At 47.6% G+C, this 20,075-nt stretch overlaps 2 protein-coding genes across 2 annotated transcripts in view; both read right to left on the minus strand.

Moving 5' to 3' along the window:
- Window positions 1–14,347: 14,347 nt before the first annotated feature.
- On the minus strand, window positions 14,348–17,928 carry LOC119312084 (ferredoxin--NADP reductase, root isozyme, chloroplastic-like). Its single transcript, XM_037587820.1, has 6 exons — window positions 17,804–17,928; window positions 17,676–17,726; window positions 16,932–17,258; window positions 16,143–16,362; window positions 15,110–15,350; window positions 14,348–14,939 (listed from the first exon to the last, which is right to left on the minus strand). The coding sequence occupies exons 1-6, from the start codon at window positions 17,825–17,827 to the stop codon at window positions 14,681–14,683; spliced, it is 1,122 nt and encodes a 373-aa protein (XP_037443717.1). The 5' UTR covers window positions 17,828–17,928; the 3' UTR covers window positions 14,348–14,680.
- Window positions 17,929–19,537: 1,609 nt separating this feature from the next.
- Window positions 19,538–20,075, minus strand: part of LOC119310283 (CCR4-NOT transcription complex subunit 9-like) — a 5,115-nt gene continuing 4,577 nt past the window's right edge. Inside the window, exon 10 of the mRNA XM_037586081.1 lies at window positions 19,538–20,073. Coding sequence (XP_037441978.1) covers window positions 19,937–20,073 — 137 coding nt within the window. The 3' untranslated portion in view covers window positions 19,538–19,936. The remainder of the gene's footprint in view (window positions 20,074–20,075) is intronic.

The following is a 20,075-nucleotide window of genomic DNA, read 5'->3' on the forward strand; positions in this document are numbered from 1 at the left end:
TTGGTGTCGTTGGCTGGTTGTTCGGGGGTGCCATGTATCTAGCACGAGCATTCGAGTATCCGGTCTAAGTTGGATGGGCCCGGAGGATTTCTTTTGAATGGCTTCTTCCGCTGACCGGGTTTGGAGCCTCTGAATCCGGCATTGACTGTCGTATCTTCAGTATTGTCATCGTTAATGCGGCGCTTATGCTTGTTGCGACGTGACCTGCCGTTGTTATCCTTGGTATCCGAATTGCCGGGGCTCTTGGTTATGTTATTGCTACGAGCCAGCCAGCTGTCTTCTCCCGCATAGAAGCGGGTCATGAGCGTCGCGAGGGCTGCCATGGATTTCAGCTTTTCCTGTCCTAGGTGTCGGGCAAGCATTTGTCTCGGATGTTGTGCCTGAAGGCTGCAAGGGCCTCGGCGTCCGGACAACCGACTATTTGGTTTTTCTTTGTTAGGAACCGTGTCCAGAATTGTCTGGCCGATTCCTCTGGCTGCTGGATTATGTGGCTTAGGTCATCGGCGTCTGGTGGTCGCACATACGTGCCCTGGAAGTTGTCAAGGAATGCAGATTCCAGGTCCTCCCAACAACTGATTGACTCTGCTGGCAGGCTGTTAAGCCAATGTCGAGCTGGTCCTTTGAGCTTGAGCGGGAGGTATTTGATGGCGTGTAGATCATCACCACGGGCCATGTGGATATGAAGGAGATAATCCTCGATCCATACCGCAGGATCTGTTGTGCCATCGTATGATTCGATGTTTACGGGTTTGAAGCCCTCGGGGATTTGGTGATCCATTACTTCGTCTGTGAAGCATAGTGGGTGTGCGGCACCCCTGTACTGGGCTATATCATGACGCAGCTCGGACGAGCTTGGTCTGTTGTATTCGGCCGGGCCATACTTATTATGTCCGGCGTGACGGCTAGCGTCACGTGAAGCGGGGCGCCCAATCTTGTTTGCCTTGCCTTATTCTCCAAGATGTCTCGCAGGTTTGTTGCGTCTCCCTGTACTCTGGTATGTTTTGAGCGGTGTCGGGGTGCGGCTTGGGCTAAGGGCCTGAAGGCCTCTCTATCATGGCCACGAGGTGGCCGGTCGGGCGCATCGTACGCTGGTGATGTAGGTTTAGTTGCTTCCTCCTCAAGTTGGGGTAGCAGCCTGCGCTTTGGGTAGCTCTTGGATGGGCGTTCTAGTTTATATTCTTCGGCCGCTAGGACTTCGGTCCATCTGTCGGCTAGCAAGTCTTGGTCAGCTCTAAGCTGCTGCTGTTTCTTCTTGAGGCTGCTTGCTATGGCTACGAGCCTGTGTTTGAAACGCTCTTGTTCGACGGGATCCTCTGGCACGACGAATTCGTCATCGTCGAGGCTTGCCTCGTCTTCGGAGGAAGGCATGTAATTGTCGTCCTCATCCTCTTTGTCGGCCGCTCTCTCACGAGGGCCGGCTCCTTCATCCTCCTGCGCTGAATCTTGCTGGAGGGGGTTGTCTTCGGCATTGTCTGGCGTGTTGTTATCTCCGGTGCCAGAATCGTCGTTTTTGCTTTGGCGGGACTTAGAGCGGCGCCGCTGACGTCGGCGCCTCGGCTGCTTCTTGGAGGGGTCATCCTCCGTTTTCTCCTCGGCATCCCCCGCTTTAGGGGTGTCCACCATGTATATGTCATATGACGAGGTGGCTTTCCAGTTCCCTATAGGTGCTGGTTCTTGATCGTCTCCTTCATCGGCGTCCATGCCGTCGATGTCTTCGGAGTCAAAGTTGAGCATGTTGGTTAAATCGTCAACAGTGGCTACGAAGTGGGTGGTGGGTGGGCTTCGAATTTCTTCGTCGTCCGCATCCCAACCGTGTTGGCCATAGTTCGGCCAGGGCTCTCCTGTCAAAGAGAGAGACTTTAATGAATTCAGGATATTGCCGAAAGGCGAGTGCTGAAAGACATCCGCGGCGGTGAACTCCATGACCGGAGCCCAATCGGGCTTAATCGGAAGAGGTGCGGGATTTACGGAGTCCGGATCGGAGTCCGGCACCTTGGAGTCACGGGCCTTGCGAGGGACTAGGCTGGTATCCGGCTCTATCGCCGTAGAGGTTGCAGTTTCCGGGGCTGCGTCCAGCCGTCCGTCCCCGACTGATGTAGTGGGCTCCGAGCTAATGGTCGGAATGGACACCTGAGCGACGCTCTGGGCGTTGTCCGATGACCGAGCTAAATCATGCCCATCGTGACAGTGCGGCGCGCCCGGTCGTGGCTCGAATCCGTCGAAGATCAAGTCCCCGCGGATGTCGGCCGTGTAGTTCAAGCTTCCAAACCTGACCTGATGGCCAGGGGCGTAGCTTTTGATCTGCTCAGATGGCCGAACGAGTTGGCCCGCAGTGCAAAGCCGCCGAATACGAAGATCTGTCCAGGGAGAAAAGTCTCGTCCCGGACCGCATTGCGATTGACGAGCGAAGAAACCATCAGGCCTAAAGGCGATGACACAGAGGAACTCTCAACGAAAGCACCAATGTCAGTGTCAAAACCGGCGGGTCTCGGGTAGGGGGTCCCGAACTGTGCGTCTAGGCGGATGGTAACAGGAGACAAGGAACACGATGTTTTTACCCAGGTTCGGGCCCTCTCGATGGAGGTAAAACCCTACTCCTGCTTGATTAATATTGATGATATGGGTAGTACAAGAGTAGATCTACCACGAGATCGGAGTGGCTAAACCCTAGAAGCTAGCCTATGGTATGATTGTTGTTCGTCCTACGGACTAAAACTCTCCGGTTTATATAGACACCGGAGAGGGCTAGGGTTACACAGAGTCGGTTACAATGGGAGGAGATCTTCATATCGTATCGCCAAGCTTGCCTTCCACGCCAAGGAAAGTCCCATCCGGACACGGGACGGAGTCTTCAATCTTGTATCTTCATAGTCCGGGAGTCCAGCCAAAGGTCTTAGTCCGGCCATCCAGACACCCCCTAATCCAGGACTCCCTCACTGAGTAATTATGCTTTAGTAAGAATATTGGTGTTAAGGTTTGTGATTCCCTATGCAAGCACGAAAGTCAATAGTTATGCAATGAAATTACATCCTACTTGTGGTGCAGTATTCGGTGTTAGTTATGCTTAATACTTGTTTATGAAAAAAATTGTTTCTTGGTTGGTTGCTTCTCAATCTATTTGCTAGCATATTCATTTGTACTAAATGGGATTACAACTTCTGCATCCAAAATCCTTAGACCAATTATGCCATATTAGTCCACCGTACCTACCTATATGCGGTATTTTCGTGTCGTTCCAAGTAAATTTGTATGTGCCAACTCTAGTTTTCAAAATGAATTTCCTTTTTGTGTGCCCATACCGCTCATGAAGCGGCAGGGGGTGGCCATTATTTTTCCATGCTAGATGTGTTATTCTCAAGATGAGTGTTTATTTACTTGTCATTGCACGAGAGTGTGGCGGTAATAGGGATGCCCAGTCCTGAAATAAAAAAAATGTTGACAAATAATATATTCTTTGGAAACTGTTGGTATGGAAGGTACCCGTGGATACAGCTAGCCATGGATTGTGAAAGAATGGTAGAAAAAGGAATAAACTTTACTTTATGTTTGGGAACTGCCTATGATGTATCTAGCATGGAAAGTATTGGGAATTATTCGGTCGTTTTCGTTGACGGGAAAGGCATGCCTCTCGAAATATTTTATCTCTCAATTTAAACTTTAGCTCTGGCACCTCTACAAATCTCGGCTTCCCTCTGCGAAGGACCTATCTATTTACTTTATGCAATTTTTATTTTATTTGAGTCTCCATCTTCTCTTATAAAGCACCAACTAGGGAGCACTCACTAGTGGAAAAAGGCCCATTTGTCCCGGTTCCAGAGGGCCTTTAGTCCTGGTTCTGAAACCGGGACTAAAGGGTCGAGACTAAAGCCCAAACCTTTAGTCCCGGTTTGCTTACGAACCGGGACTAAAGGAGCTCCATGTGGCCGCTGTCTGGAGACACCTTGGTACCACCAACCGGGACTAAAGGAATTTTTTTGAAATTTTGTTTTTCTTATTTTTTTTCTTGTTTTCAAATTTCTGAATTATTTGACAATTTAATCTCTAATCACCGCTAACTGCTCAATTATGAACCACTCATTCCAAATCGTCTAACTTCCCGGCAGGTCACCCCTCTCACTACTCCAGCCTGAGCACGCTTAACTTTGGAGTTCTATTCCCCCTAGTTTCCAAGTCTGCATTTATTGTTTTCCTGACAATACTAAGTTGTAAATCCTATTAACCCTTAAGAGTTGAGCATTAAGCACTGTTTGAGTTTGAAACTATTATTCTAAAAAACAATAATTATTTAGTAACACTATTATTTCTTGAATGAGTAGTTTGACCATAGTTTTGACCACAATTTAACCAGATTTGGCCATAGTTTGACCAAAAGTCAAAAAAACAACAAATAATTATTTATTAACACTAATATTTCTTGAATAAGTAGTTTGACCATAGTTTGACCATAGTTTAACCAGATTTAATGAAAAGTCAAAAAACTGAAATTTGAGGATTCTAAAAATTTGCAAACAGGCCTACGGCTATCAAAATCGGATGCGGATTTTTGTGCTGATTTTTTTATCTATTATGCTTTTTTCAACATCGTATCCAAAAGATATGGCTGTTTTACTTTTTCATGACACTTTTTTGCAAAACATGTCCAAATTTAAGTTTTTAAATTTTCCTAACTAGTAGATATAGTAACATAACTACATCTCGAAGGATTTTAATATTTGAAGTTTTTATCATTTTCTTTTGTTTTTTACAAAACTGAAAAGGCGATACACTTGGGGGGGTAGAGTTTGAAACTTTAGTCTCGGTTTGAGACACGAACCGGGACTAAAGGGCATCGCACCCTTTAGTCCCGGTTCGTGTCTCAAACCGGGACTAAAGGTCCCATTTGAACTAGGACTAATGCCTTCCCAACGCCTTAGCCGCTCGAACCAGGACTAATGCTCACACTAGTCCTGGTTCCTGATGCAACCGGGAGTAATGTGTACATTGAGCTTTGACCAAAGCCCTGTTTTCTACTAGTGACTATGATCATAATTGAACATTGGGTGTAGCTAATATTCAAGTGTGTTTCATGAATGGATCAATGATTGAGCATGATGGGCTAGGGATAACTTTCTTTACTATTGATATTTTGAAAGACATGGTTGCTTATTGATATGCTTGAGTAGAAGTCTTCATGTCAAATATAGACTATTTCTTTGAATCATCTAAACGTCCAAATATCCATACTACAAAAGAAAAGAATATGTGATGAACATGTTAGGCGGCATTCCACATCAAAAATTCTGTTTTTATCATTTACCTACTCGAGGACGAGCAGGAATTAAGCTTGGGGATGCTGATACGTCGTCAACCGATATATCATATTTTATTGTTCCATGCTATTATATTATCATTCTTGGATGTTTTATTCATTTTATAGCAACTTTATATCATTTTTTGGGACTAACCTATTAACATAGTGCCAGTGCCAGTTGCTGTCTTTTGCTTGTTTTTTACTTCGTAGAATATCAGTACCAAACGAAGTCCAAATGCCACGAAACTTTTTAGAGATTTTTTGTGCCCAGAAGACAACTTGGGAGCCAAGGAAGTGCACGAGGGAAGTCCCGTTGGGCCCACAAGACACCAGGGCGTGGTAGAGGCCCCTGGCAAGCCCTGGTGGATTATGGGGTCCACGGAGGTCCTTTCCACCGCCTCTCAGTTCTATAAATACCCAAATATTTCAAAAACCGTAGGGGAGTTGACGAAACACAATTACAGCCGCCGCAAGTTCCAGAACCACGAGATCCAATCTAGAGCCCTATTCCGGCACCTTGCCGGAGGGGAACACGATCACGGAGGGGTTCATCATCCTCATTGGTGCTCCTCCGATGATGCGTGAGTAGTTCACCATAGACCTACGGGTCCGTAGGAAGTAGCTATATGGCTTCTTCTCTCTTTTTGATTTTCAATACAAAATGTTCTCCTCGGTGTTCTTAGAGACCTATTTGATGTAATGACTTTTTGCAGTGTGTTTGTTGGGATCCGATGAATTGTGAGTTTATGATCAGATCCATTCGTATCCATACATGATTATTATAGCCTCGTATTTCTTCTTCGATATTTTGGTTTTGTTTGGCCAACTTGATTGACTTATCTTGCAATGGAAAGAGGTGCTTTGCGATGGGTTCGATCTTGCAGTGTCGTCACCCAGTGACAGAAGGGGTAACGAGGCACACATGTATCGTTGCTATTAAGGATAAAAAGGATGGGGTATTACTACATGAATATATCTTGTCTACATCATGTCATTTTTCTTATTGCATTACTCCGTTTCTCCATGAACTTAATACACTAGATGCATGCTGGATAGCAGTCGATGTGTAGAGTAATAGTAGTAGATGCAGAATCATTTCGGTCTACTAATCTTGAACTGATGCCTATATGCATGATCATTGTCTTGGATATCCTCATAATTATTTGTTCTTCTATCAATTTCCCAATAGTAATTTGTTTACCCACCGTATGCTATTTTCTCGAAAGAGGCCACTAGTGAAATCTACGGGCCCCGGATCTATTTTCTATCATATTGTTTCCAGATCTATTTTTTCAAAAATCCAAAAATACCTTGCTGCACTTTTTCTTTATTTAGTTTATTTTGTGTTTTTCCAAGATCTATTTACCCAATCTTATACAATTTTAACTATCTTAATACCGAGGGGGGATTGACAACCCCTCTTACGCGTTTGGTTGTAAGTATTTGGTGTTTGTGTGCAGGATCCGCTTACATAGTGTTGTTTGGTTCTCCTACTGGATTGATAACCCTGATTTTATAACTAAGGGAAATACTTACCGTTATTGTGCTGCATCATCCTCTCCTCTTCGAGGAAATACCAACGCAGATACAAGCAATCATATTCATGTTAGAATTGTATTGACCGGAAACTTAAATGCATGTGTGGATACATAAATAACACTGTGTCCCTAGTGAGCCTCTACTACACTAGCTCATTGATCAAATATGGTTAATATTTCCTAACTATAGACATGAGTTGTCATTTGGTAACAGGGTCGCATCATTAGGAGAATGTTGTGATGGACAGACCCCAACCGTAAGCTTAGCATCAGATTGTATCACTTTGTTATTTGCTACATTTTTTTCATGTCAAGTATCTGTTCCTTAGACCATGAGATCATGTCGATCCCTAATACTGGAGGAATACCTTGTGTGTTATCAAACACACTTAGTAACTGGGAGATGCTGTTAGTCTAACTGATCTGGGCGTCCATGCACCGAATCTAACTGGTCTGGGGCCATTATGGCAGAACCGCCCCGGCGCTGCCGTAACTTTGTCATAGTGATGCTGGTAGTCGAACAGAGCGAAGAAATCCTCCTGGAAGTGAGAAACAACCTTGACACCACTGACCCCAAATTGCACGCAGATGGCTTCTTGGATCTCGGCGCTCATCGAGGGCATGTTTCCCCCAAGCTAGAGGAAGGCACCCAGGGACGCCATGCGTGCTGCATTTGCCTCCATCTCCGGCGAGGAAACGATCACCATGTTCTCCTCTTCAGGGCGTAGCGACGGGTCTCCCACCCGAATGTCACGGTGTGACATGGCGCATAGCACAGGTCCAGCAGGGGGTGTAGCAGGTCGATGGAGCGCGTTCCCAGTAGCAATCACCGAAGCCGATGGAGAGGACAAAGGGGAGGGGAATGGAGTGTTGGTGTTGGAGTTGTGTCGAATATTGTGTACAAGGTAGGTTACAGTTGGACTTGTAGTTGTACCGTGTTTACATAGGATGTGGAGTCGTGTCGTAGTAGGACACTTGTATCCTAGGCCTCTCTTATATAGCGGGGGTAGACACACATTGTAACCTATGCCAACATAATAGCACCGGAACGCAAGGGAAGCCGGCGGCATGTGCCGATGTGCAGGGCGACCGGGTGCGGTATTGTAGCGGTGTCATGAGGAGGAGCGCCCATAGTCAGGCCCCGGGGATGTAGCCATATCGGTGAACCTCGTTAACAAATCTCGGTGTCGTGCCTCGTGTGATTGCTTGGTCCTCGGATGATCGACGGAGTGCCTCGAATTTATTCTAACAAGTGGTATCATGAGCTAGGTTGTTCGAAGGCTGTGAGTTGTTGATATAGAGGAAGTATCGAGTCTGAAATTGCAGCCGGCAGCGGCGTGGTTCTCGACGAGATTGAAAAAGATAGGGACAATATTCTGCCGAAGCAATTAGGTGAGTTCATCGTCGGTGTTGCAGATCAGCGGATGTTGGTCCTTGGAATCTTTGTGGAGCAATCGAGAGGCAGTAGCACAGGTTTGGCAGATCGAATCGGTACGCAGGCGGTGAATCCAACAAATTGATCTCGGCGAGTTTGACTTGAGGCGCGTGGGCGTATGCCACCTGCTAGGTAGACGTGCGGCGATCGATCACCCGATCGGGCGAGCGTACTGGCGACGGCCTAGCTTACGGGCGTACCTCTATACTGATGGGATCGTTGGCTGTTTGCTGGCCCATGGCCAGTGTGGAGGCTGCGTGCGTACAGGTACTACGTTAGATTTGTTTTGAGAAAAAAAAAGAGATCTGCAGCACTACGGTAATTGACGTGGCAAGGACAGCAATTGGATAAGGAAAGAGGAAGCAATGAGAGTTGTGGAGTCATGCACTTGGTGCGGCTACAGGAGCTACCATGGAAGCGATTTGTTTTTTTTCTTTGATGGATTGCTAATTGCACACCGTGTTTTACTGGGAGGTGGGCAGGTTGGAAACATGCACATAAGTCTCGAAGGAGTCTGAAATGTGTGTGTGTCAGGATCATATTCTACAGGGCGTCGAGCAATGCACGTGGTGTGTTGGGCTAACACGGCGTGAGGTGGAGTATGGTTACAGTCGGACTACTTCGGCTGGGTCGAACTAGATAGTCTCACGGATCGATGTGAGTCGGTTGGTACAGAAGACGGTGCTTGGATCGGCGACAGCGACATAGGAGCGTGATGCTGATGGTGACCAACTTCTGGGCGTGGAAACACGTGGCGCAGGCTCGAGGCCTTGTGTGGCTTCGGCAAGACTACGACGCGGGGTTGATTCAAGACGGCGCACATGAGAGCTTCAAGTCGACGGGGCGCGTGGGTGGACTAATCATCTACCATGAAGTCATGTTGAAGGTGGAGCTGGAGTCTGGAGGACTTCACTCGGTGCTGATTGAGGGGCTACGGCGTAAGTGCACAGAGAGTCGAAGCCTATTCAGCGGGAAAAGCGAGTGACATGCAGTTTGGACTGGAGCCCAGTGGTCTGATGGAAGCGTGAAACTTGTCATCGGTCGGTAATGATCGGTGGTACTCTGCAGTGGGGGTTGAGGGGTGTGGTTTCGCGACCCTTGAGACTCGACCAGGACAGCGGAGGCTCGACGCAGTAATAGCGGCGAGGCATGCGGTAATGCACGGGACATGGAGATGGGCCAGGGCTCTGGTGGTCATACATGTGGCGAGACAACTGTGAATTTGACTCGGAATGACTACAAACAACGGTGAAATTCCTTCATGTTTCAGACAGGCGGTCAAGAAAGGAGCGGTGATGTTGAGTTCAGGTAACTCTTATGCGTGACACCCAATATGTGAGTTGTTCACTTTCACGCAGGTCAGTGATCGGTGTGTGATGGCGTTGGACGGATACTCTGGAAGTTGGGAGCACAAACTAGAGTAACAAGGAACTTAATTTTGCTCAAGTGTTGACGGTGGTCATGAAAAGAAGGGCCTACAAGTTGCAGGTGGAGTCGTATGGAGTCTTTGGAGTAGCTGTGGTGCTCATGGAATAAGCTCAAGTCCAATGTACATGGAAGTTTGACGCATTGACGAATTCAAGGTGGTGGAGAATATTCGCCAAGGTGGAGTTTGTTGGAGTTGTGTCGAATATTGTGTACAAGGTAGCTTACAGTTGGACTTGTAGTTGTACCGTGTTTACATAGGATGTGGAGTCATGTCGTAGTAGGACACTTGTATCCTAGGCCTCTCTTATATAACGGGGGTAGACACACAATGTAACCTATGCCAACATAATAGCACCGGAACGCAGGGGAAGCCGGCGGCATGTGCCGATGTCCAGGGCGACCGGGTGCGATATTGTAGCGGTGTCATGGGGAGAAGCGCCCATAGTCAGGCCCCGGGGATGTAGCCATATCGGTGAACCTCGTTAACAAATCTCGGTGTCGTGCCTCGTGTGATTGCTTGGTCCTTGCATGATCGACAGAGTGCCTCGAATTTATTCTAACAGTTGGTGCAGCCCCTCGCCCTATGTCCAAACTGCCTGCAGCGCCTGCATGTGAAGGGGTTGTGGCAGTCCGCTTTGCAATGGCCGGTGAAGAGGCAGCGGTGGCACTCACGATCCCTCAGCTTGATGAAATTCTTCTAACCCTGGGGAGGGTCCCTCAGCTTGTCACGGTCCCTCAACAAGGTAAGGTTCCCAACAGGTCTGCATTGAAGGCGAACCTCACCTTGTTGGGAACCTTGACAACCTCGGAGGCGACCGCATCAACTGCGGGCAGAGGATGGGCAGCCTTCAGCCGCAGATCTGGAGCGGCATCCAGCAGCTGCGGGAAGAGCGAGGCCACCAGCTCCTGTCCCAGGAACTGCGGCGATGGGAAACTAGGCGGGAACCGCGGCGAGGACATGGAGGCGCTGAGCGGAGAAGCAGAGCCGGCGGCAGCAGTGGGGGTGGCTGCGGGCGCTAGAGTGACGTGCCGCACGAGCGTGGGAGCGAACATGACTGAGGCAGGTGTGTCGGAGGCAGGTGTGTCGGAGGCAGGTGTGTACTCATTGTGCTTGATGTTTCATTTGAGTTAATAAAATTCATTTGTTATCAAAATAAAAATATATATACAGCTTGAGAAGTAGCGTGGTTTTTCGTTCTTGGCACCACATGTCATGCGCTTGTCCATCGTCCACGCGCCATCTGTCCGGGATTATTATATTGCTTTGTCATGGGCCAACTGAAGGATTTGTAGAGGATCTACATCGCCAAATACTACAAGACACAGCACAAGAGTATTACTGCGGCTCCATCGGAATCTCAGAAGGCGCAGCGGGCACGCACTCGCAGCCTCCCCCGCTCCGCATGGCCCTAAGCGAGTGGTACGAGCGTCCGGTCGGCCGATTTTCGTTAGCATTTCACTCTGTTTCTTCACTCGTTTCTGATCTTCTGATCCGTTTTGCTGCAGGAGGGACTGGGCGAACCTCGCCGATGGGCCGGCGGGTCTGGTTGCCGAGTGCGTCCTCGCCAACGACGTGGCTGACTACGTCCGCCTCCGCGCCGTGTGCCACCCTTGGAGGACGGACCCGCGGGTGTACGGCCTTGACCGGCGCTGCCATCCTCGGCAGTGGATCATGCTCCAGGAGAAACTCGCCCCTTCCCACCGTCGTCGCTTCTTCAACGTCTCCACCGGCGAGTGCATAAAACTTGATCTACCAGAGCTCCGCGACCACGAAACACTTGGGCGCACGTCTGAGGGCCTCCTCTTCCTGCTCTACAAGCGCGCCAACATTCGACTACTAAATCCGCTCACGCGCCACCTCGAAGAGCTCCCGCCACTGATCACGCTGCTGCCTCCTTACCGGTACACCTATCTTATCGGGTTTCCTCATTTCGAACAACACATGACAGCGTGGGGCTGCGGCATTACCAATGATTCCGTGGTCGTGTTGTATTTACACAAACTTCACATCCTGTCCATCGCCAAACCCGGCCTAAGAACACTAAAGGTTTGGACGGATGGCTTTTGTATGAAACCGATGTCCAGCGCTCATGGAGGTGGCTGCCGAGCTGTGTAGACCACTTTGCTCAACTTTTCATAGCATGCACATGGTGGACAATGGCGGGGAGCTAATGCTGGTGCACCGCATGCTTAGGAGTAGCCCTAGGAGGTTCGACTACAACCTGTATCGACTGGATTTGGACATGGGGAAACTGATCCCGGCAAACAGTTTCAATGAACGTGCACTGTTTATGGCTAGACATTGCTCTCTTTCCGTGTCCACAGAAGTTTTTCCCTCCATTAGTTCTGACACTATCTACATGAGCTTCGATATGGATGAGAGAGTGGGTATGCAAATTCAAGCCTACAATGTTGTCGATAGAGGTACCCAACTTGCAAGCTACATCCTGAACACCTTCATGGCAGCGCTGCCATCGCCGCATACCCTTGTTGACTGTCTCTCTTTGTGCAATGTTGTCAAACTAAATTGCAAACACTTAGCATCAGTGATTTGAGTTGTATTTGTTCTCGTTTAGCTATTGTGCCGGCATGGACAGGCTATATACAAGCAATTGTCCCAGAGGCTCGACCTTCCATTGTAATCACATGTGTAGGAGGATGTGCCTAATTGAAGGCTTGTATTTTCTTCCACCAATTCATTGAGATGCAAAATCTTTTACATTTTCTCAGAAAAAAAACTGGTTCTTCATTGTCTACATATGAACAAATATTTTGCTTAATTTTAACTCTGGCACGACATCAGGTTTGGGTTACAAGATCTCGATTCAAACATCTAGTGTTCTATTAATACCAAGTCTAGTGGTAACCTTGTACGCATTCATGGCGAACGAAATACAGTCTAACATACGATCCATCCAATAGTTTTTTCTATATGTATTACAATGGGCATCCATTCCCCACGAACTGAACACGAGTGTACAATTGACACCTAGGTTTAATATCCGAAAACTCCAGAATTTTTTAAAAATTTCTGGTATTTTTAATGCTTTTTACATATAAGGGTGTGTGGCACCCGAGAGGCATCTCATTATATTTTGGTCCTATATAGGTGAAAGGAAATGCACAATGCCTACAGCAAACAGGATCTCCTCGAACAATGAGCTTTAATTAGTGTACCGATACATGTGCAATGCACATTTTTTTTTCAAAAATAAACTATGTAAACATAATGTCATCAAGTTTTCTTTGAGGTTAGTATTTTTCCGAAAAAGAATAGGGAAATCATTCCCTTCCACCGACCGATCTTGGCGAAATGATTCCCCGCCGCCGCCGCTTACTCAACCTCTCCACCGGCGAGTGCATAAAAGCGGATCTGCCGGAGCTCCATGACCACCACGCGCTCGCCCTCACCTCAGAGGGCCTCCTCGTCCTTCTCCACCAGCTCAACCATGTCCGACTACTCAACCCGCTGACGCGCCAACTCACGGAGCTCCCGCCACTGGCCACCCTGCCGCCGCCGCACCTGTACTCCCGCCTTTCCGACAGCAGTCTTGATCTGAAGTTCTGAACCATATTAGAGCGTGGGGCTCTGGCATTACCAGTGACTCCACATCATTCGTGTTGTCTCTCTACCTCGACGGGTTCCTCATCATTGGCATTGCCAAGCAAGCCTGGCGATGAGCATTGGACACTGGTTCAGAGCGGATATTTTCGAGGTACAGCTCCCTTGATGTTCTTAGGCCGCTTGTACTACACCACAGAGGACAATCTCATGGTGCTGGAGACGAGGGCAGATCGGCGACCACGGATGAAGGTGGCTGCCAAGCTGCGGAGGCACGTTTGTAGGACGGCGGGTACCGCGCACCTCGTAGACGACAACGGTGGAGAGTTAATGGTGGTGCACCGCATGCTTTCTCGTTCACATAACTCAAGGTACAAAGTGTATCGACTGGATTTGGATAACGAGAGACTACTCCAGGTCAGGACCTTGAGCAGCGAGCGGGCGCTGTTCTTGGGGATGCATTACTCTTTCTCGGTGTCCACCAGGGTTTTCCCCTCCATTTGTGGTGACGCTGTCTATTTTAGCTTTGATTTTCAGGAGAGATTTGATGAGCACATTGAGGCCTACTGTCTCATCGACAAAAGCAACAAGCCGGCAGACTACATGAATAGTTTTCACTTCCGTGGTTTCTCAAAAAAAAAAAAGGCTCTTGCTCGTTTTCACTTCCTTTTATGAATAAGCTTCGCTGAATTATATCTGTATACACCTCTTGCATGAATAGTTTATCAGCCTCGTTAGGCACTAATATGTGCTAATCCCTCCGTCTCATATATTATGGGATGGAGGGAGTATTTCACAGCCTCTATTCAAGAGTTCGAATGTCGAATTTTGTGTTGGATTCCTGTGGTAACATTGTTCATGAATGTGCTGCCTCGGAACATTCCTGATATACACGAAGAAAGCAAATTCTGCTCAGTGTCTTCAATGGGCAAGGAACCCGATGAAGCACAACATACAATGGAAGTTGAAAAAACAATGGCATGAGCCTAATTCGTATACGAGGGATGGTAGAGAGTAAAATGGCAACACAAATTTTGGATAGTAAATAAGTATCATTGAAATTAGCAAGAATTTCCATACAAAATATCATGAAGTACGCACAGGATATGTATACGCTCTCTGAATATTTGAATGAATAACAATCTACAATATAGTATTGCACTTCATCCATGAACAACCAGGACAGGTGCTTAAATTCGGCTTCAGACAGAACACCTCAAGAAATTATAAGAACAAAAGTTACATGCTTCGTTTCACGCATCATGTGATGCAGAAGCTTATGAATTACATGGGCAGTCTTATGATTCTCTCAAAATAATGTTTCATAATTCTACACCATCACAAGAATCATCCCATGTGTGTGTTCTGCCTTTTCCTGACATCGTCTCACAGCAGAGCGAATCATAGATAGCCGAACAATTCCGATCCTAGTAAACCTCAACGTGCCATTGCTTGTTCTTCTTGAGCTGTGAGAGCTTCTGATCCCAGCTCTCCCCTCTCTGCTCTGCCACCTTCTTGAGTGTATCCTGAATCCCTGGCATCATTCCTTTCAAACCACAGAAGTAGATGTGTGCACCGCCATCCAAAAGCTTGAAAATCTCATCGCTGTACTCCTCAATCTTGTCCTGAACGTACATCTTGCCGCCACTCTTGTTCTTCTGCTCCCTACTTAGTGCTTTGTCGAACCTACAAATTCAACACACTCAATTATATTATATTCAACTAGTTTATTCAAGTGGTGGCACACCCAATCTACGATGACGGAACCATCCATGTCAATAACAAAATGGCGGTTGGGGCGTGTGTAAAGATAATAAAAGAAACAGAGGGTATGGAGATGGAAGAGGTCTAATAACCTGAAATTGTCTGGATACTGCTTCAGGTAGCTTGTGAATTCTTCGTCATAAAGAAGGCTGTCCGAATTAGCCACACCAAGGAAGAGCCAAGCCAGGCCACCAAATCTGAAATTTGGAACATCTTCCATGAACATGCGGCGTAGGTACCCGCGGTAGGGAGCAACACCAGTGCCAGTGGCAATCATGATATGGGTTGCATTTGGATCAGTCTCAGGTAGGAGCATTATTTTGCCAGAGGGACCTGGGGTCAGAAAGAAATGACAGTGAGATGCATAAACTTTAGAACATCCATCATATGCCATGAACTATGAGTATACACAATTCTACCAGAAAGAGTATGTGCATACATGTTTGGTTTGTATCTCGGAACAGGAAGCAGCACATTGTTTGAAGGGCATTTATTATATGCATCGAAATTAGACTTTTATCCAAAAATAATAATCAAGTACGACAAAACTATTAGAACAGATCCAGTTGGCAGCAGCCAGCAGGACAGAAAGAAGGTAGCTATTTATTTTTATTTTTGATCAAGAAAGAAGGTAGCTATTAGTGTCAGCGATAGCCATATACTCCCTCCGTCCCAAAATAATTATCTTAACCTTAGTACAACTTTGTACTAAAGCTAGTACAAAGTTGAGACACTTATTTTGGGACGGAGGGAGTATGTAAGAGGCTCTTGGATACAAAGGATTTATTATTTGTCTGGCTAGTGCGTCAGAAGTTACCCCCAAAAAATAGTTGCTCTTATTGAGAACATACACTGTAAACCAGTGGCACTGTGAAAAATTCCCCTCTTTCTTAATGTTATGGAAGAATGGCTACTCCCTGCTCCATCTTAATTTACATCCTACACAATGTGTATATATGTCTAATGCTCTTTTTGTCAAAGGATTCAGAAATAGATGGTTTAAGACAAATGAACTTTAGGAACATGTAAACGAGAAAACTTAGCCCTTTTAGAGTTAGAGGCGCTCATATAAAACTGCTAACACACAAGAAAGCCTTTGCATCCATCTAAAAGAAAGCAACCAACCTGTCATCTGAATCTTGTCCCCAGGCTTTGAGTTGCATAGGAAATTACTGCAGACACCATTCTTCGAGGGGTCCTCCTTGCCAGTTTCAGGATCATAATAAACTGCACGGCGAACACATAAACTGGCAGTCTTCCCGTCAAATGAATCCCCATACCTAGTAGATGCAATGGAATACAGCCTGACATTCTGTGGGTTTCCAGGCTTCTTTGGGTTCTCTCCCTGATAGATGCACACAAGGTTCAATGAGCAATGAAGATGGGTGGTGAAAACAAGGATGGACGACAGCAAGGTAATGAATAGATATTTGGTACTTGAATTAACCTAAAGATGGTGAAAACATGGACGACAGGAAATGCTATGAACAGACATGTGGTACTTGAGTTAACCTAAAGCAATTCTCCTACACAAAGCATCAAGCAGCATACTCAAATCAATGTCTATAAATTTGAACATAATTCAAGTACAGCATAACTTGATATGTTTATCCTCTTATTTAATAATACAACCCCTGTTCTGTTCAGTATTCAGTAAGACAGACAAGAGGATGAAAGAGAAAGTGGTTGAAATGGCTAAACGCTTACTGGAGGAATAATCCTAAGGTAATTCTCCTAGAATAAAATCAAGCAGCATAATCAAATCAATGTCTATAACTTTGAACATGATTTTTTCAGTACAGCACAACTTGATATGTGTATCCTCTTATTTAGTAAGACAAAGAGTCCCCTGTTCAGTATTCAACAAGACAGAGGATGAAACTGAGTAAGTGATGGAATGGGCTAAACGCTTACCGGAGGAATGATTCCATAGCTCTGCCCCTCCCAGTACGGCACATTGCCACCATGGTCGATGACGACATGGCACGTCTCTCCCGGGGCGTTAGGCCCTACCGCCCGCTCAACCGAGACGATGGTGGCCGTGTAAGGCCCCTTGGGCTTGTAGGTGTTGAGCGGCGGCTCCTTGGCGCTCTCCAGGTCGAGAGGCGCGACAGAAACCTTGCTCTTGCTCGACTGCTGGACAGCCCGGCAGACATGCCTCGGCTGCGCCGCGGCCTTGCTGTCGCACGCCAATGCGGTGCCGATCCATGATTTGGTGCCGAAGCTGAGACTGTTGATGCCCTGAAGTGTAACAAAAGGTGAAATCAGCATACTGTTGATGTTGGGGGCGCCGCTGAAAAGGCTGTGAGCTGGGGCTCCACGGCATAGCAAAGCAAGAGCCTTGAATAACTACTGAATGTGCATGTACTAGTACTGCTATGTACTAGTATGTCTTATTTGTAAGTTATACATACTAGCTAATCTCTGCAACCAAAGCAAGAGCGCTGAAGAATTACTACTGAATGTTGCATCTACTACTACCAGTACAAGTGTGTCTATTCGCAGGTGATACTAGCTAATCTGTGCAGTCCAGATACCATATAGCAGGAAGCCAAAGCCGCAGCTAGCGCTATCGAATCTCGTGCCTAAAACTGCTCCCACTGATTCATGCACTAGCACAACACGATTGGCGCTGCGTAAAGGGATATGGAGACGCACCTGGATTCCGGAACCACTGACGGCGCGGTCCGAGGGCGCGGAGAAGGCCACCTGCAGAGGGAGAGAGGGAAACGGTGAGAACACGGCGGCCGTCGCCCAGGAGCGGGACGGGGTCGGCGCGGGCGTACCTGGGACGCGGCGGCGGTGGCCATGGCCGACGGACGGGCGGATGGTTCGAGGAAGGGGAGAGGGGAGGAGGGGTTTTGATCTGGGGAAAGGTGGGGGGGGAGGGGGCGGCGGGTTTATAGGGGGGATCGGAGCCGGAGGAGCGAGAGAGAGAGAGAGCCCTTGAGGCGACGGAAGGGACGGCGACGTCCGTCCGCTGCTGGGGTGCTGGCTGCTGGGGGTTGGTGACGGCGACGCTAACCAAATCAAATCATCAATCGCCCCCTAAACTTGCCTAAATTATTCTGGATCGTTGATTATTAGATTAATCGCTGGATCTCTGATTAGTAGATTAGCCAAGTCTCGTAGGGGGTTGCGTGGCTGCTTGAAATGGCCTCGTGGTGGCCGTGAAGGGCCGGCCAGCTTGCATCGCTTCGCAAAGTCAGACGTGCAACCCGGCTCGGCGCTCAGGTCAGGTGCATGCATGAATCAGCACAGGTGTGCCTGTGTAACTGCACACCTCCTGGCCGCCCCCAAAAACCAGGGGGACGGGGCAGGTCCGCATAAGAATGTCCTGGGCGTGCCACTAAACCTGGGCATGGGCAGCTTGGCCCGAGCCCGGCCCGAAAATCCCGGGCCGGACTGGGCCGGGCTTGTCACTCGGGACGGTCTTGGGCTTCAGTTTACAGCCCCAAATTAGCCTGGCTCTTGGGTGGATCCTTTTTCACCAGCTTTGTCTTTTTTTTTCAAAAAAAATTAATTCGATTCATTCATCAACTATCAAGACAGTATGAAGAATATTAAAAATAACAAAATTTATCCAGATCCGTAGACCAACTAGCGACAAAACTTGCAAAAGGCACACACGCCGTCCCTCCCCCTCCAGAGTCAGACAAACTTTGTTGTAGTAGACACATCGTAAAGTCGTCATGCTAAGGCCCCGCAGGACCACCGTATCAGAACAACAGTCATCGCTGATTAAGAGAATCGTAGATCGAAAGGATCAAACATACGGACACACAGTGGATGAACGAAGACCAGATCCACCAAAGACAACCACATATTAAATCCCGCGAGATTCACCGGAAACACATCCACCCATCCCCTGACAACGCTAGACGCACCACTAGGACAAGAGCTAAGCGAAAAGAACTTTATTCCATCTTAAGAGAGTCGTCGTTGTCAGTATCCTTGGAGATGACACAAACCCTAACCAAACTCAAAAAAACATTTGCAAATAAAGCTCTCTCATTGGTAAAGGCAAGGATCCACCCGCCCTCATACCATAAGGCCACACGAGACGAACCAAATTGGCAGCGGCACGACCATCGGCGGAACGCAGAAACCCTAGTCGCCTTTTCTCCAAAGACACTACTATTAGTATTAGGCATTGTACAATGCAAGATGCTTAGGGGAGATGCTTAGAAAAGAAAAATTAATCCCTCCTATAAATCTAAGCATTTGGTGCTTAAAAAAACTCAATTTATTTTACTAAGTACCTCCTTAAACACCTTGCATTGTACAAGGCCTTACTTCCCAGCCAGAGCAAAACACCTTGCATTGTACAAGGCCTTGCTTCCCAGCCAGAGCACAGGGATCCGCCCATGTCATCTTTCATGACATTGCCTGGGAAAAAAAATCTTTCATGGCATTGGCCTATGATACCATCACACCTGCCCTTGCAGGTTCAACGTTTACCTGCAAAAGAGAGACCCCAGCATGCTCGAGCACAAGCAGAAGCCCATACCACATACAACTGTAAAAGTAAAACTCTGATTTTCAGTTTCAACTTGCTATCCCTCTTCACCCTTGAACATTTGCCAAAGAGCAGAGCAGGGAGAGCTTCTGCGCCGGTTTATTTGTCTTTGTACATGCAGTCCAGCAAACACAAAGCACAACCCAAACATCTAGACACACTACTATAACACACTCCTATCTTGTTCTTTCTTCTTCTTCTTCCCACAAAGGGCACACAGACAGACAGACAGACAGACGACTCTCTTCTTCCTGTTTCGACAACACAAACAACTACAAACAGCACGGAGTTTCTTTCCCCCTACTACATCTACAAGAGACAGACAGACACATGCATCGCTGGGGGTTGGTTCAGGCTCTCCACAGCCTGCAGACACAGCTTCTTTCGCTCGCTCGCTCGCTCAAAGCCCCATCAGGTGGTCGAGGCCCCCATGAGGGCCTCCTCCACCCACGCCGCCGAGAGAGCCCCCGCCTCCCATGCCGCCACCAAGAGAGCCTCCTCCACCCATGCCGCCGAGAGAGCCCCCGCCTCCCATGCCA

The sequence above is a fragment of the Triticum dicoccoides genome, chromosome 5B (genome assembly GCF_002162155.2).
Source record: "Triticum dicoccoides isolate Atlit2015 ecotype Zavitan chromosome 5B, WEW_v2.0, whole genome shotgun sequence".
NCBI lineage: Eukaryota > Viridiplantae > Streptophyta > Magnoliopsida > Poales > Poaceae > Triticum > Triticum dicoccoides.

Bases quoted from the DNA above. Each gene is read 5' to 3' on its own strand.
- LOC119312084 (XM_037587820.1), bottom strand. From the start codon at position 17,827: ATGGCCACCGCCGCCGCGTCCCAG. The intron at 17,259-17,675 runs GTGCGTCTCCAT...GTTACACTTCAG, and splicing joins TCAGTGGTTCCGGAATCCAG to GGCATCAACAGTCTCAGCTT. The intron at 14,940-15,109 runs GTTATTAGACCT...TTGAATTTGTAG, and splicing joins CAGTATCCAGACAATTTCAG to GTTCGACAAAGCACTAAGTA.